Source organism: Nanorana parkeri, unplaced genomic scaffold (genome assembly GCF_000935625.1).
Source record: "Nanorana parkeri isolate BGI_ZX_2015 unplaced genomic scaffold, ASM93562v1 scaffold993, whole genome shotgun sequence".
NCBI lineage: Eukaryota > Metazoa > Chordata > Amphibia > Anura > Dicroglossidae > Nanorana > Nanorana parkeri.
In genome coordinates this window covers 436,925-454,110 of record NW_017307261.1, presented here as the reverse complement: position 1 = coordinate 454,110, position 17,186 = coordinate 436,925, and the positions used below count along the sequence as shown (strand labels likewise).

Here is a 17,186-nt window from a genome sequence, read left to right as displayed (position 1 = left end):
TGCTTTATGATGGGATCTAATTCAGATTACATCTTTTCTAAGATATCATTTGCCAAAAGAGTAATGTGCTGGTCTAAATTAGAATCCATTTTCAAGACTTAGTTTCACACAACACACATTGGAAACATATGAAACTTGCCAACCTGGATTGCTTGACGTCCCTGTTGAGCATCAGCCAGAAGCTGAATAGTAAGTGCCCTTGAATCCTGAAGAGCATCTTGGAGGTAGACAAAACTGTGCCCAGCATGACGTCCCATAGTGCACTCACGACATATAGGGATAGAGCATGAATCACAATAGAAATGTAGAACCTGTAACACAGCAATATAGTTTACAGTTAGATGGGCAGTTTAAGGTAAACAAAAACACAAACAAAAACTATATAAAGATTGATTTTTCTGACAGGCACCTACTTACTGCACTCACTTTAAATGCTGAAGTGTTTTAGCCCTGCTTTCTATACCGCTAAATACGTCTTTTGTATCACTATATAGAGAACATTCACATTCATACACATGTACGCTCACTAGGGTTAATTTTTGGTGGAAGCCAATTAACCAACCAATATGTCTTTGCAATTCATCAACTCCTTCACATCATTTCAGAAAACTGTAAACAAGTAAAAAAAACACCACAAAATATATCTAAAGTGTAATATCTGCCAATCAATCATATCCTTTACATGATTAAAAAACACACACAGGAAATCAATCACAGGCTTTATGATGTTAAAAGAGCACAGCTTAGCAAGCCCAGTGTTTTTATACCGCTCATAGAAATCGGAGAGAAGCCTAAATATAAAGGGTTGTGGTACACATCTGGTTTCCTAGATCTGACAAAGCTGCTGCTAAGCCACCATTGCCTCATCACGTGCATTGATTATACAGCGAGGGTAGCATACAAGCCACAAAACCACATCAGCATGTGTTTGATTTCTTTCTCCGACAACTGCTGCCATATTAAAAACATTTCATACGTCTCTCCTCCTATCGCACCTAGCTGAAGACACACACTTGACAACCTATGATTGGTTAAAGAACTTTCTTCAACAAACTCTTTTTTAGTGTCTAAAGAAAGATCTTTTCATATCAGCTGGTCTGTAACTTGCTGGGCATGCTGAAAGTATTCAAAAATTCTGAGCTTGAGAATCACGCATTGCCATTGTTCCTGCCACCAACATGGACAACTATGGAATGCCAAGAATTATTGACCACACTAAGCTCCTACGTTTTTGGAATTCTTTCATGCATATGCATATATACAGTGTCTGTCCGTCCATCCATCCATCCATCGCTCAGAAGGGTTGTTGGTTTTCTGAATTTGCTCTGGGGTTACGTTTTGTGGTTAGCACTCTGACAAGGCCTTGGCGCTTCGATTCACACCAAGTATACTGTTTGCATGGAATTGCTATGTTCTCCCAATGTCTCTAGGAGATTCCTCTGTCTTTGGACTGTGGAAGAAAGCCAAAAATCCCATGCTGGTAGGCAAAATGGCTAATGGCTTCCACCCAAAACATTGTGTAGTAAGGGCATTGGACTGTAATCTCCTTTAAGGGGACAAGGATTCTGATGTAAACGGTTCAAGTGGAACTCATGACAAAAAGTGTTTTCTGTAAAACCACTTTGGGAAAAGCATAAATCTTTGTGCTTACAATATTGTGCATAGAGGCAAAATTAGCATTCAAAAATTAGTGTGTGGCCTCCTTATTTACATAGGGCTTGTATATCAATATGTTCTAAGAACAACAGCCATTTTCTAACAGGCCCCAATCAGAATCACACAAACACACTTATATATAAGACACGTTCAGGCATATTTATAAAAGCAGTGAATTTCACAGTCAAACATTCACTGCAGGTCAATCTCCCAGGTGCATGTGGTTTAAATCAGTGGTCCCCAACCCCCGGGCCGCGGACCGGTACCGATCCGTGGATCAAATGGTACCGGGCCGCCCAAGGAACATTAAATTATTTCCATTTTATTTACTGTGGTGTATTTCTCTCGGGTTTGTCCGACTTTCCAGGACGAAAGGTTAACCGGGAGCTGAGAGACGTCACCTAAAGCCGCACCAATACCGCGCATGCGCAAAATATCGTGATATCGGGGGCGGTTTTAGGCGATGCCTAGAGAGTAGCGGCTGCAAGCGGCAGTGGCGTTGTAGCTTTGGTAAAGAGGTGTGTATCGCTCTTCTCTCTGTTCACCGGTACTCTCATGTTTAACAGTGCTTGGTGTACGTGTATATTGTGTTTGCTCAAATTTAACCCACAAATGAGCAAAAATGAGTACGAAACAGACGTCGTTAGAAAGTTTCCTTGGGAAAAAGAAAAGGCCCAGTGAAGAGACAGAAGAAGGGCCTTCAACATCAAAGAAACATGTCACTTTTAACAGACAATACCATGAGTCCTACTTGAAATATGGATTTATCGGGACAGGTGATTCCCACACACCAGTGAGTTAAAACGTTAAATCACTTTATATTCAATTTTTTGGTGTAACTGCATTTTATTTTGAAGGCATGTTTAAATACAATTAAAATTATTAAATCAAAACAATCTAAAATATAAACAATCAGCGTCCCCCCTCAGCGGGCCGCGGTAAAATGATCAAACGTTGACCGGTCCGCGGCGATAAAAAGGTTGGGGAGCACTGGTTTAAATGACTGACTGATTCACCACCAATGAATGTTTGGTGGAAGTCACAATCACTGGTTTCTAAGTGTGCCCCTTAGACTGGCATACAATGTTCAAATTCAGCAGCAATCAGACAAAATTCAAGCTGTGGCCCCATCAGCACCCCTCAGGCCGAAACGGGGGAAATGCAACAGGTGTATGGCTAGCTGTAGTCTCTCGTTTGAAAAATGTAGTTTTTGTAGCATCCGTTTGACTTTCTAATTGATAACATGGTTAAATCGATTGTTTTTAACCATACTGAGGGGGAAAAAAACATTTCTCAAACTAAATTCTAAACACTGAATGTGGTTTCCAATTAGAAAGTTCCATTTATTCCAAAATCAAATGTTAAAATCAAACGAAATGGCAAATAACATTGGTCACGTCTCTGATTGCATTATCGAATGTTCTGATGGGATTTTTTGTGCAAAATTCCTACTGCGTTCACCCAGCTTTACAGTGTAGTTAGTGGAAACACGACAAGCACAAACTAGGGTTTTCCACCAACAGTACAATTATTTATTCATATTGAATACAATTAGAAAATGTTTGAGCCTTGGGTGAAAGGTGTGTAAAATATTCATAAATATATTTATTTAATAAACATGATTCAATAATGGACTCCCTTATCTATAACTGCAGAATCATAAAGTTGCCATTTTCATGATTTGTTTTCTCTGTATTATCAGCCGATTTGCAGGCACAGATACAGATTTCTACAATCTGGAGTGACCTCAACAAACAATCAGACTACAAGTCACCAAACAGGAAAGGAGCTGTAAAAAGAAGACATTGCACAACAGAGGAAATTCCTGGGTGGCATCAGCCCTGGCTACCTTTTTGTCCATCTGCTCCCTCAGGGGGGGGAGCTGATTGATATGTCCCCGGGAAACATGTGGCAATCAATCAACATGTGATGAATGGTCACTAGAGTTAAGCCCTGACCTGACGCTGTGACCCTTCTTGCATCACTAAAGTGTTTTAATCCATCCCTCCTTCCAGCATAAGCTAGATAGCCAAGGGCGCAACAGGAAAAAGAGTAAGCCAAAGGCTGTCATATGCTACCCTCTCAAGCACAAGGCAACAAAAGTGGAAGTCTTGGCACACCATTACCTCTTGCTACTTTATTGTATATACAGCAAAAACACATGTGCCAGAAAACCCAATATCAAGTCATCCTATCATGATAAATTCTGAAGGCCGCCGAAAAGTAAAGCTGGCCATACAGAAGTAAAAATTCTTTAGAAAAAATAATTGTTTTCAGAGCATATGTTCAATTTTATTTCAGTACTACAGTCGAAAACGTGGGGTCAATTTGACCCCCATTATCTTTTAGAAATGAGAAGGGGCAGGGTGGAAAATTATCATCGATTGAACAAAATAAAAAAAAAGTGAATGTGGTTCTTGTTCTGGAAACTCCATTAATTTCTAAAATTGTGCAAAATTTCAAATGACATTCTACAAATCTCTCCGATTATCAAATGTTCTGATGACAATTTTTGTATGAGCATTGATATGAAAATCTACCAGTGTATTCCCTTTCACATTTTAATCCTATTCCCTTTCACATTTTAATCCAGTGACAACAGGATAAAAAAAATGAGACGACCAGGAAGTCAGGAGACCTGGACAACAAAACCTGACGGATATCCTAACCCTTCTCCAATCTGTCAATTGAAATAAAAATCAGATGCTGTCTATGTCTTTATGTTCAAAAAGGCCTATATGCATTGTATTTTAAATGCTGCAACATTTTTACATATAAATGTACAAGAAACTATTGAATGCTTGGTCAACTATTTGATTGACACACTATTAGACAACCAAATATCATGTATAATCTAGATCACTCAAATTATCATCATTGATATTGACTTTATGTATCCACTGTTAAATAGTATATGAGTTTCTGAGCCAAGACCAATATTCTAAACCACAAATCTATCCACCAACATATTTGTTTTTAGAGGAGAGAGCGTTCAATAGCCTGAATGTTGAATGGAAGACATCAAATATTGTCCCAATATCATCGATTCTATTCTGACTTGCTTGTTGCACCCTGAACCATAAAGGGTAGGGCAAGTTCTGTTTTATGAATGTAACTCTTCTTAAACCTATTGTAATCACAAACAGCACATCAAAGTCAAATCCATAGAAATTACTATTAAAAAAAACAACTAGGTGGCTCATTTATTGGATCCAGTATTGACGAGACTATAGCTAGCCATACACCAGTAAAATTGTATTCGATAAAATGTGGATTTAGAAGGTTTGGTTTTCTAACAGTTAAATTGGCTCAAATTGACAATGGTGTTTGACCACAGTGTGGGGAACAAATATTTATGGAGCTGTATGGAGATATATATATATATATATCTAACACTTTTTTTTTCCAAATAAATAAAATTCTAGCAGTGAGTTTGGTTTTCATTCAGTAAACTCCATTCATTCCAAAACCAAATGTTAAAACCAAACAAAATTGTGATTGAAATTCGGCAAGTCTCTGTTGGCATTATCAAACGTGCGGACCAGATTTTTTTGGTATGTGCCAATATCTACCAGTGTATTGCCAGCTTAAGACCTCAAGGTTCTGAAAGAAACTCTCATCTTGAATGCTAGTGTTCTTCAGTGTAACATAGCTACAGAAGATAGGGGTTCCGGTGGTGGTGTTATTAAAAGCAACCAGATAAGTATTTTCTGGCAAGGGCCCAGTTTGGATCATGTACCGAAGACACCCTTTCTTTCCAGAAACAACGGGGCTTGTTTAACTAAAGGAGTTGAGAGTAATACACAATAAATTGTGTAAAATTTTGTGATTGAATAATTTATTGTGTTAAAGATTCTCAACTCCTTTAGTAAACCAGCCTCAATATAGTTTCCATGGGGCAGGAGGGAATAAAAATAAATACAAAAAAAAAAAAAACCCACAGTGCCCATCTCTGTTACTAGGTACTAACATACAAGGCTTTTTTAAAAAAATTATGTTTCAATTTAAGACATATGCATAGGTTTAAAACCAACAAGATTTTTAAAATTACAACAAGGTTGTATTTTTTTTGCTAAGCAGAGTTCTGCCAATAAAAAGGAATATAGCTCAGGGAAAGAAACCAACCTGGTTGAAAACAAATACATTTTTTTAAAAAATTTGTTTTCATTTTATGTTATTTAGATGTCGATGTATTTATTTTACATTAACAGTCCCATTTCTGTTTCTTTACAAACTTGCTAGCAGGCCATGTACTCCGAAGTAAACTCTTGTTTTAATTATTACATTTCATTAACAGTTTATTTTCTACTTTAGGGATTCACATCATCTGTCACCTTTTTGGCAACAGCATTACTGGTCTTTCAGGAAAAAAGTACACAGGTCAGATAGAGATTGACACGAGTAGGAAGGTCAAAGGTTGAGAGCAGTTTTAAATAATCAATAGGCCCAGCTGCCACAAAAGCATGAAACCAACCTGATTATGTAAGGAGGGCTTCATTTTATCATGCTGCAGGGGTAAAATGTAGGTCATTTGTCATTAGAGTAAAAAGCATAGGAGATGCATCCATTAAAATGAAAACAGCCACTATGTACCACAAGAAGCTAGGAGGTACGAGTTTCATTTGACCAGATTGCACGGAACAATACACCGCGGAGCATAAAGCACTCTAGCAGAAGCTGAGCTCCTGACATCATGCTTGATCCTTAGCTGGAAATGACAAAAAGCCACATCTGCCTTATAGGAGGACATAAAAACAAAAACACTGAAACCCGATCATCTAAAAATAGCTCCCCAATGATATCTGCTAGATTTAATCCATAGCTGTGCTCAATAGTCTTCAACTTAAAGTACATGTAAAGAGAATTAATAAAAAGAAGATATAATACAAGAACAAATATAAAAAACTAAAAAACTGTAAGTACTTTAAAAAAAAAAGACCGATTTGATTCTGTGGTCACATGACTGTTTGGTTCTACTCATCTCCTGCCACTCAGTGGGTGCAGAATGCAAAAAGATGCTCAGCAGCGTCTTCTGATATTACAGAGCCAAGAGAGGACCTTCATCCCCATGGAAACCCTATTTGAGCTGTAGGCGGGGATACAGAGAGGATTGACATCCCCAGCCGATCCCCACCAGAAGCCAATGTACTCACACTGTGGAGGGCTGGACGGGGGTGTGGCAGCTGTATTCTGACTACACATGCCAGAAGGAGACACGTAAACTGACCACACTGAATACCAGGTATTCTATTGCTGCAGAAATTAAATTTACAGAATACAGACATTGCTTAGGGATTGGACTAATTAAATTAGCAACTTTCTCAAAGTTAGGGTCAACACACATACATTTTCCTACGTATTACTATGTGCTACTGTTTTTAACAGTCTAGTTTTCAACAGTTTCAATAGAGATGTGCTGCCATATTTATAGATATGCAAACAGTGAGATTTTCCTGTAGTAGAGCTGCACAGTGAGTAACTCAGAAGCAAGAGAAACTCCCTTCATTTAAATGAATGAGCAAGAAAAAGTGCCCGCATAAGGAGGAAACTAGTCACATAACTGACCGGTCATGTGACCAGGCTCATCTCTGATCACAGAGTGTTCTCTGGAGAATTAGAAGATCGCTGCAGGCTCCACAACACACTCTGCATTTCATGAATTAACTGTAAAATGCAGGCACAGTGTGGAGAAGTTACTGCAATGCTATGAAGAGAACAGACAATGATATCTAGTCTCTGTTTCAGACCAGCCCTTAACCTCCCTGGCGGTATTCCAGAGTGTGGCTCGGGGTTAATTTTCAGTACCAAGAGCGGTAACCCCGAGCCACACCCGGATTGCGCAAAATTGTCACTTACCTTGTCCCTGCGAGCCCACGGTGTCCTCTGCTGTGTGCGCACGGCCGATGCCGGCATTCGGCTTGGTTTCGTTTCGGGCGTCACAGCGGGGGGGCGGAGAAGGCGGGAAATTCAAAAGTGCAAGCATGACATTTACACAGAATACACACAATACAATGTAATCTGCTATAATTACATATATGTATCAAACTATTTCACTTCAATTTTGTCCCTAGAGCTTTGTCCAGTGCCCTGCCTGCACTTTTACTGTACTCTATTGACTGTGGTACGGATCAGGCAGCGCCACCAGAATTCCCATTTACCATTCCAATACACACAGCTATAGTTCCAATCATTAAGAAGCTGCTATAGTTATTGTGCCTCCATGTCTATTCCATCTACCAGCCATGTCAGTGGCTCTCTGCTGTTGTCCTGAAAAATGCACATAACATTCGTATACTCATTTTGGAGAATAGCCAGCCATAATAATAATGGAGAAGTACCAGACTGCTGTGATCATCCTTCTGTCACTATGTTGCCCACTTACACTAGACAAAACAAACATGTTGTGGTTTTGTACATATTGTCTCTATTTATTATGGTCAGGATATGGTCAGAACCCAACAGGTTCTGTAAAGCTGGCCACAGACCGCTACACTAAAACAAATGTGTAGTGGTTTCGTACATATTTTCTTTATTATGGTCAGGATGAACATGTTAAAAAAATAATTTTGTTTTAACTAGGTAAATATCAAACATTGCAAATTAATATTTTTTGGCCAACAGATGGAGATTTAAGCTGGCCACTTGCAGCTCGAATTTCGTCCGATTCAAGCCGAATTGGCCAAAATGTGCACTATGGGTAGTCCAGCTGTCAGCTTTTGTTGAAGGAGCGGGGTGGAAACAGTGACAACATCCAATTAGATGCATGGACTTTTCGTGTATTCTGCAGCAACGGGCTGTTAAATACAATAACTGGCAGTAGAGATTCCTCTATGCTGTTAAGCATGAATGGGGGTGTCTGATGATTTCTAACAGTGTGTCTCCTTTTCACATGTTGTCCAGAGACTGTTTAGCAATCTGTTTACACACTCAATTGACGGACTCCTCACAGCGATTCATCCATTATCTGAAGACTTAGACCCAAGCAGGCCACTACTGGACCATTCCTTTAGAGGTGAATTCTTTGCCATATTCCCCCAAAAAAAAAAGTTAAAAAAAAGTAATAAATGTAAAAAAAAATTTAAATCAACTATAATCACTTAGAGTGAAAAGGTATAGGAGCCTACAAAGTACATGTAGCTTTGATGTTTGTACCATCCTGTAATGCACTAGTATTTGTGATGACTTCTATATACCCAATGTACATCTTCCAGTCCAGGCTACACAATGCTCTCAGGTGTATGCTCTAATGTACGTGGAGTACAAGTCACAACAAACACTACATCCCCGCATGCCACCGACCTTGCGCAAACTGAGGTGTGATGCTTGTCTACCTTGTGCTCCCTGTGCAGAAAGAAAAATGTAGATTGTGAGCATAAGTTAGCGTGCATTTAAAAGTATGAGTAGGCCAGGGTGGGATTTAAATCAATCTAAATTATATTTTTACTAGATGTGAAAGAAATTTATATTGGACCTTTGATTTTTAGAACATTTCCCTTTTTTAAACATATTAATGTCAGTTTAAGAGGAATTTGCCACAATGATTAATGGTTGCCAGCCTCCAGGGTGTCATCACGTGCCATGCAGCTGGAAAGCTTTCCGGACACTACATGAGTTCCAGGAGCACAAAGGGACCCATTGTCCAGCACAAAAAAGTAGCAAGTGTCTTATGAAACAAACATGAAACTTGGAACGCAAACAGGATGAGGCCTTCCAAACGTTTTCTTTTTAAATAACTGTCCTAACAGCTGTTTTAAAGTAAGAGACTATCTCTGAAATTCCGCCAGGGTCAATAGTAGGTGGCATAATGCTTTGGGCATGATATCAATGGGGCCATTTAAAAGAGATCTGAAATCTCACACATTCGCTTTTTGTCTATTTGATATAATAATACTACATGTGTACACAATTTTTGTTTACACAACTAGACATCTACAAGACAAATAGGTTCGATATATTCTAATACCTATATTTTTATTCTTCTCCTCTGACTATACAGCCCAACATAGAAATACATGCTCTGCACTCTTTTACTGAGTGGAAAAATAGTCTAGGACAATCCCAAAACAAAAACAACTTCTAGTGCCAACCACACAGTTTTATATGTGTATGTTTCTAGCAATGCAAAAAATGCAGATCTAATCAAATCTATGTTTTAGAAACCTTAACTAAATGAAATCTAAACCCAAGAACAAAGATATAATACACTGCCTGTGCAAAAAAAAAAAGTCACCACCTGTATTTAACTAAGCAAATAGGTCAAAGCCTTCCACTGGATAATAGGTCTAGGTTCAGCAACGTTATGCCCCCAAAAATCAGGTCAGCTGCCTACCTGAATATACTGAATGACCAGGTTTTTCAATCAATGGATTTTTTCTTCCCTGATGACACAAGCATATTCCAAGATGACAATGCCAGGATTCATCAGGCTCAAAGAGTGGTTCAGGGAGCATGAGGCATCATTTCCACACATGGATTGGGCACCAGAGTCCGGACCTTAACCCCATTGAAAATCTTTGCAATGTGTTGGAGAAGACATTACGCAGTTGTCCGACTCTCCCATCATCACTACAAGATGAAAGATGAATGCAACTCTGGACGGAAATAAATGTTGTGATACTCTAAAAGCTTATCGAAACGATACCATGGTGAATGTGTGCTATGATCAAAGTTAAAGGCGGTCCAACTAAATATTAGAGCGCAAAACTTTTTTGGGGCCAGGCAGTGCATATTGCAGCTTACCAGCCCTTAGATGTGGTGGCTGCATACATTTGTTTTTCAGGTTGTTTTGCCCCCTTGTATTGTGACCTGGTCATTCTGCCAGTAATACACTTCCTGTCCTAGGATGACCGTGCTCAATCACTGTACTTTATCTATGGAGAAGCAGCATTGCCACCCTAGGAGAGGGGAACAAAAACCTTCCCCACAACATAAAAAATAAACTATACTTGCAAAACTCAGTCTCTGTGCACACAGTATCGCACATTATTGCAAGTATTTGAACAAACATGCATCAATACATGTTTTTTTTTCTCCGCATTTGTCATATGCTGAATGGGACACAACATCCTTCTCAAAGTAGTGTGCAGATCTTTCTATGGGGCAATAATGCACATTACCAAACATCTGAAGCAGTGCAAGATGGATTTTTTTTTTTTAACGCTCTGCACACAGCACACCAATGTGAACTATTCTCACGGAGAAGTTTCTCAAAGTATATCTAAAGCCAAAGCATTTTTTTCTCATGTTGGACAGAGTAGGGCAGGTGTAAAAATCTATGTACCATCAGGGAGGTTCTCCTCCACTTCCTGTCCTGTAGCCTCAACAGGACATAAGAGAAAATCTTTCCAATGTAAGATCAGTTAGGGTCTGGAACTCACTGCCACAGACAGTGATTTCAGCAAAGAATGTGGAATTGTTCAAGAAACTTTTGGACGATTTCTTAAGGGACCGTAATATACAGGGGTACAGGTACTCCTAGAATGAGATCCTAATAGGTTGGACTTGATGGACTAATGTCTTTATTCAACCTCAAATACTATGTAGATTGTCACAAGAACAAGTGTAACCATTGGAAAAGTTTCCCCTTTATTTCTCTTCAGGTGGAATTCCCAGTGACATTGGTGATCAGGTCAATTAGTGAGAATCAATCTCCCTAATGTGGGGGCGGGGGGGGGGATATCTTTCCAATGAGAAAGCCCCTCAGACAGTTGTCACAAGAACAAGTGTCACCATTGGGATAATTCCCCTTTATTCCTGTTCAGGTGGAATTCCTAGTGACATTTGTGATCAGGTGAATTAGAGAGACAGCAGTTCTAACCCATCTTTCCCTCTATCCAAATAAAGAAAAAAGGTTTTGACTTTAGTTATACTTTAACCATTTCCGGTTTCCGGGGATAAATGCATGTGGACTGCACAAATGTGAAAAAACTTAAAAATGGGAAACACAGATGATTATCTAGAAGCAAACGTTTAACAATATAAAACAATATCAACTGTGAATAATCCAAAGAGGCACAAAGTCATAGAATTCATGTTCTTTTCAGCCTGTGTTCGTCCAACCTTTCTTTTTAAAAAGTCCATTGAATGATTATGAAATGCAGGCACCTATAGCAGTGAAAAGGTTAAAAAGGACACGTTTCCCCCTGGAAGCAAATTCCAACGTTAGGCTAGTCTTTGGGTTAAAAGAACTTCTTGTTACCATTCTAAGCTTCCCCTGACATCCCCTTGTCTGCATATTTAAGTTCTGGGCTAACAAATCCCCATTTGTTCCCCGTATACGCTTCATTTATACTCGCACTCCAGAATCCAGTCCCCTTTCCACTACTCAAAACAAATCGCCAACCCTTTGAAGGATCCCAATACTTCCAATGCCAAAAAAGCATTTCCCTCTTTCCTTTGCTCATTCAGTGCGAAGGTTCAAAAACTGCCCCGAGGAGCCATCACTATCTGCAGGAACATTTGTGATTCCCGCAATATTTGAACAAGTGCCAAAGCACAAAGATGTCACATTCAGTATTTTTCAGAAGTCTAAAGGTGATGTGTTTGCATAATATTAACAAGGCTAACTTTTGTAGTGTTCAGCCACATGTAGTCCAAGATTTTCCATCATCTCCAGGTCTTTTTTATAGCAGAAATTGATCTATTTCTCTGGTCGGTAGACGTGTTTTTTCTTATACATAATTTATTAGGTATGAAAGGCATGTAAATTAACCCTTCCCCCTTAGAGACACAATTGTCTTAACATTTTTAAATACTTTTTTCTTGCCCATTTAGGCACTCCAATGCCAAAGGCAGCACTTAAAAATAAATACCCAGCATTCTGTGTATTTTAAAGTATAACCTATTTGGCAGACAACGAATACTGGAGATGTTCACTACCCTGAAGCCCATCTTTGAGCAAACAATAAAGTACCCTTATAGTGAGGCTACCCCAGCACTGCAAGGGTTGAGTACCCATTTTTGTTTAGGGACTGGACTAAAGCAGATTTACTGACCCGATCGCCCCCTTCACTCGTTCTGCTCCTGCTGGTGGAATGTCCTTTGGTATCCTTATGCCTAATGCAGGTCTATAGAACCTGCATTAGATGGGATGGAGTCAGTGATCCTTAGACCGCAGGAGCACAGGGTAGAAAAGGCTGCAGGGACCGGTTTAGCAGCCCAGAGGGAGCTGGCGGGAGTGGGGATCAGGTAAGTAAATGTGCTTTACTCCAGTCCCTAGACAAAATCAAGCACTAGCACTTAACCCTTGTGATGCAGGGGTAGTCCTAATGCCAGGGTACTTTTTTGGTTGCCCAGAGATGGGCTTTAAGCAGATTACTTACTGGGCATACAGACTGACAATTTGTCAACAGCAAAACAAGGAGTGCATAAGTAGAATAGAAGTAGAGTAGAAATAGTGCGCCGCAGCCGGGACAGATACCGACAATACTGTTGAGATCCACCCAGCTGAGTGACAGCGACGCGAGTTTGCCTATCTAGAGGCAGAGCCAGCTGTGCCCGCCCCCTCCCCCGTCCGTTCCTCCAGTCAGTGCTGAAGGATCGGAGCGGGGGAATCTCTGCGGGAAGCGGTGACTGACAGTCACCGCTCTCTACAGGGAGATGATCGGAAAGTGAGCGAGCGACAGTATGTGTTCGCTCACTTCCCGCTCAATAGAGCCGACCTGTGAGCTTCTTTGTCACAGGTCGGCTCTAACTAGGAGGATGAGTGGAAATCACTCACCTCATAATTCTCCTTTAACTTATCACATATTCCTTCACCATCTTTCTCACTGTGCGTGCGCTCACACATTTTTAATTTGCTGAATTTACAAGTGGATTTTGAGGAGAACAAAAAACAACTTACCAAACCAAAGTAGCATGCAACTGTAGCCAAGTAACTAGAGAAAAATGCAACTCCAGACCTAGGGCAAAAGACCAACCTCCTTTCCATATGGGGTTGTATGTACTCTACAAATAAACACTAACTGTGGAAAGGATAAAAGCTCTTTGCTGATTTTATTTGTGTGCGTTTATAATATACACAGTAATGTGCAAACGTTTTAGGCTCCATTCACACTGAGCGTATCGCAAATCGTGCGATTGTCATTTTGTGCAATATCGCGCGGTTTGCCGGAACCGGACACTTATCTTCCCAGACGGCCGTTGTAATTAAATGACCGGCAGCTTTACATTCAAGCAATCTGGCGTTTCTAGAGACGCCCGATCGCGGCCGGGACTGGCACGGCTACTCTGTGACAGGAGATCAAAAGGGAGCTGGTACACGATTTCCCGCTGATCTCCTCTCTGGTCCTGGAATGCAGGAAGTGATGTATATTACATCACTTCCACATTCTGCTGGAACTCTCCAGCTTCAGAAGCTCAGCTTCCTTGGGGGTCCCTAGGTGACATTAGGGGTCTCGGAGACCCCTAATGTCTCCATAAAGAGGGCCTGTCATGTAAATTGGCTATCACGAAGAGGTTTCTTAGCCCCCCATGTGATAGCAATAAAGTTTTTTTTTTAAAAAGGTAATTAAACAATACACACGCCAACAAGCGCCGGGTGCGCCTATATGTGAAAACGACGATTGCCCCTATTGTGCCGCTTATGTTGCATGTTACATGAACGTCGGAGTGTGAGCAATAATTTTAGGGCCATTAAATCACTGATAATACTAAACTGATGAGCAGTAAAAACGTTTGAAGCATCGCCCATTGCCAATTTTCGGTGTGGTAGTTTTTGCGATTTTGCGGGAGCATGCAATTTTAAGGCTTGATATGTTTGGTGTCCATTTACCCAAACGCATTTGAATGGCAATGTGCCAATAAATGGACTATTGCTTGATTATCCTTTGGAGTGCTGGTGACGTTATTTCTTTATCTGAGTTTCCCACGGTGCCATCCGTGGTCACTACAAGCACCCACCCGTCCCTGCGGGTCTCTTGATATTTCGGTAAGGAGTGCAGCGAGATCTTTGATTCCTGAATCCATTTACCCGACGTGACCCCGTCTTTTATATTTTACCAAAAGACTGGTGACATTTTTGACTGACTGGTGAGACACCTTAAAATTTTTTGTAATGACAAAAAGTATTAAAAGCAGTTAGATGCCAAGGAACATATTGGTATGTACATAGCCACAGAGTAGCCAGAGAATATAATGTTTGGAGGGGGCAACCACAAAAAAGGGAAAAACTGGTTTTGTCATTAATTGGTAAATACACAAATGTCGGCAACAGAAGTGTTGCTTAACTGGTTCCAACCTGTCTGTGCCAGGATTGCTAGGCAAGGCCTAACATAACACCATGATCACATTCTGTGCACAACATGAACCACCAGATTAGTAGATACATTTCTGTACACTATAAAACACTTCATCAAAAATATGCATGATCCCAAAAAGGTATAAAACAAACATTATAGATTATAAAAGATCTTCTAAATTCTGTGTGATTGAAGCAAACACTTTGAAGTGACAAAAACAATGTTCCTCTGGCCCTAAAACTGGACATAATGATGCATTTAAATATACAGAATTTAACCCAATGATGATCGCTATTCATTCAGTTAAAAAATATAAATTAAAATATATTGAAAGGGAAACAAAACCTTCTAGACCACATAGCCTTGTTTTTTACAAACCAAAGGAATTCCTTTATGGCTCCATAAAAGGACCTTGTAATAGTATACTGTGAGTTTGAAGACAATGATCAATGCAGTACGAGTGGAGGAAAAGGGTTCAGGTCAGATATAAAAGGAACATTTAGTATAGTAATGGTTAACACAGTCATTTTAAAGTACAAAAAGAGTGATTTAGTGTAAAGAGGAGAGGGGAAGAAAGAGGAGAGGGGAAGAAAGAGGAGAGGGGAAGAAAGAGGAGAGGGGAAGAAAGAGGAGAGGGGAAAAAAGAAAGAGAGGGGAAAAAAGAGAGGGGAAGAAAGAGAGGGGAAGAAAGAGAGGGGAAGAAAGAGAGGGTGGGAACTCTTGCACATCACAATGAAAAAAAAGCTGGCCATACACCTTGCGAGTTGTGACCGTTTTTTCATGTATCGGCCGAAATTCACGCAGTGTGTCGGCACCCTTCTAGCTGGCATTGCTCAATCAGCTAAACAAAGGAGCGGACTGGAAAATCTTCAAACGCACAGTGTTTGCAACCAATCAGCTGCAAGCACCGTACATGTATTTTGACATCAGCTGCCGCTGAACTACGGGTCGAACCAAAACATTAACCCTCTTAAGCCAGGGAGCTCCAACGAAAAGGAATAAATACCAATGTCTGTCTGGTCAGAAGACTTCCTGGGAGAAAACTGGTATATGAATAGATTTTTAGTCAGTGTTTCGATGGGGCACTTGTGAGGTGTAATCCATCATCATCAGGCTAAAGCAGAAAAACTGCACACAGTTGGTAGTTCCTTGGCACTACAGATAATGGAGTAGGGTATGGCCCAGGTTTTCTTAAAATATATAGCTTGTGGGGTTGACCCCCTTCCTTTTCTTGCCCCCTCCCTTTTCTATTTTCAGCCTCTTTCTCCCTTTCTTCTTTCCTTCCCTGATGTATTACAGAATATCGGTTTTACTGCTATTTGATTTTTTTTTTTTCTCTTCCTCTCACAACCCATGAGCGATTTGTCTACTGAGCGGGGTGACGGTGGGAGCACACCGTTCCTCCTTCGGTCACCTATTCTCTTTATTATGTGATGACAGTATAACTGTGGTGATTACTACTGCACCAATTATAAAGCCTCACAATTATTAAGCAGCTCTTTTCTTTGTGACAGGCTTGACTTAAAAATGGGAGCACTGCATTCAATGAACTATGGGCACTTTCCACATGCTTGAAAGGAAACAAGCACTAAAAAAATAAAATACAGAGGCTGCCTTTTGGAAAAAAAAAAACTATGGAAGAAACAGGTTCCCACTTGACCACACATCAGAGATCAGCTGAGAAACCATATGATCAAATAAATATTCTTCAAAACAAAACTAGCATGTTTAACAGCAGTCACGAAAAAAATTGAAGACGTGAAGACGCAAGATGGACATCTTGGACAAATTAAATTCTAACAGTGAATGTGGTTTTTATTTGAGAATCTCCGTTCCCTCTAAAATCAAATGTTAACACCAAACCAAAATTCCGAGCGACATTTGTCAAGTCTCGCATGGCAATAGCGAATGTTCCGACAAGATTTTTGGCATAAACGTTTATACAAAAATATTCCAGTATGTACCCAGCTTGTGTCAACCCCACGTATACAGCTTCTTGGTGTGTAAGTAAAGGCTCTCCAGTGACCTTCATTTTTTAGTGCATTTTGTAGCAGATAGCTCCTTTGACCTTTATTGCTCCTCATACATAATACAAATACAAATCAAGCACTTTAAATTCTTAGCTTCTCGCAGAAACACAGCAAACACAGCAAATAAGAGGAAAAGTTGAAGGCATTCTAAGGGTAGAGTTACAACCCTTATTGTAAACCACACACGCACTTAGTCATGGGGGATAAGGACCTGTGTCATACTGGAGATTACTGGAAATCAGACGGCTCTTTTCAAGTTGAT

At 40.1% G+C, this 17,186-nt stretch overlaps 1 protein-coding gene across 1 annotated transcript in view; it reads right to left on the bottom strand.

Annotated features, from left to right (window-relative positions):
• The window catches only part of TRIM71 (tripartite motif containing 71), a 77,299-nt gene that overhangs the window by 24,693 nt on the left and 35,420 nt on the right, over window positions 1–17,186 (bottom strand). Inside the window, exon 3 of the mRNA XM_018566964.1 lies at window positions 144–311. Coding sequence (XP_018422466.1) covers window positions 144–311 — 168 coding nt within the window. The remainder of the gene's footprint in view (window positions 1–143; window positions 312–17,186) is intronic.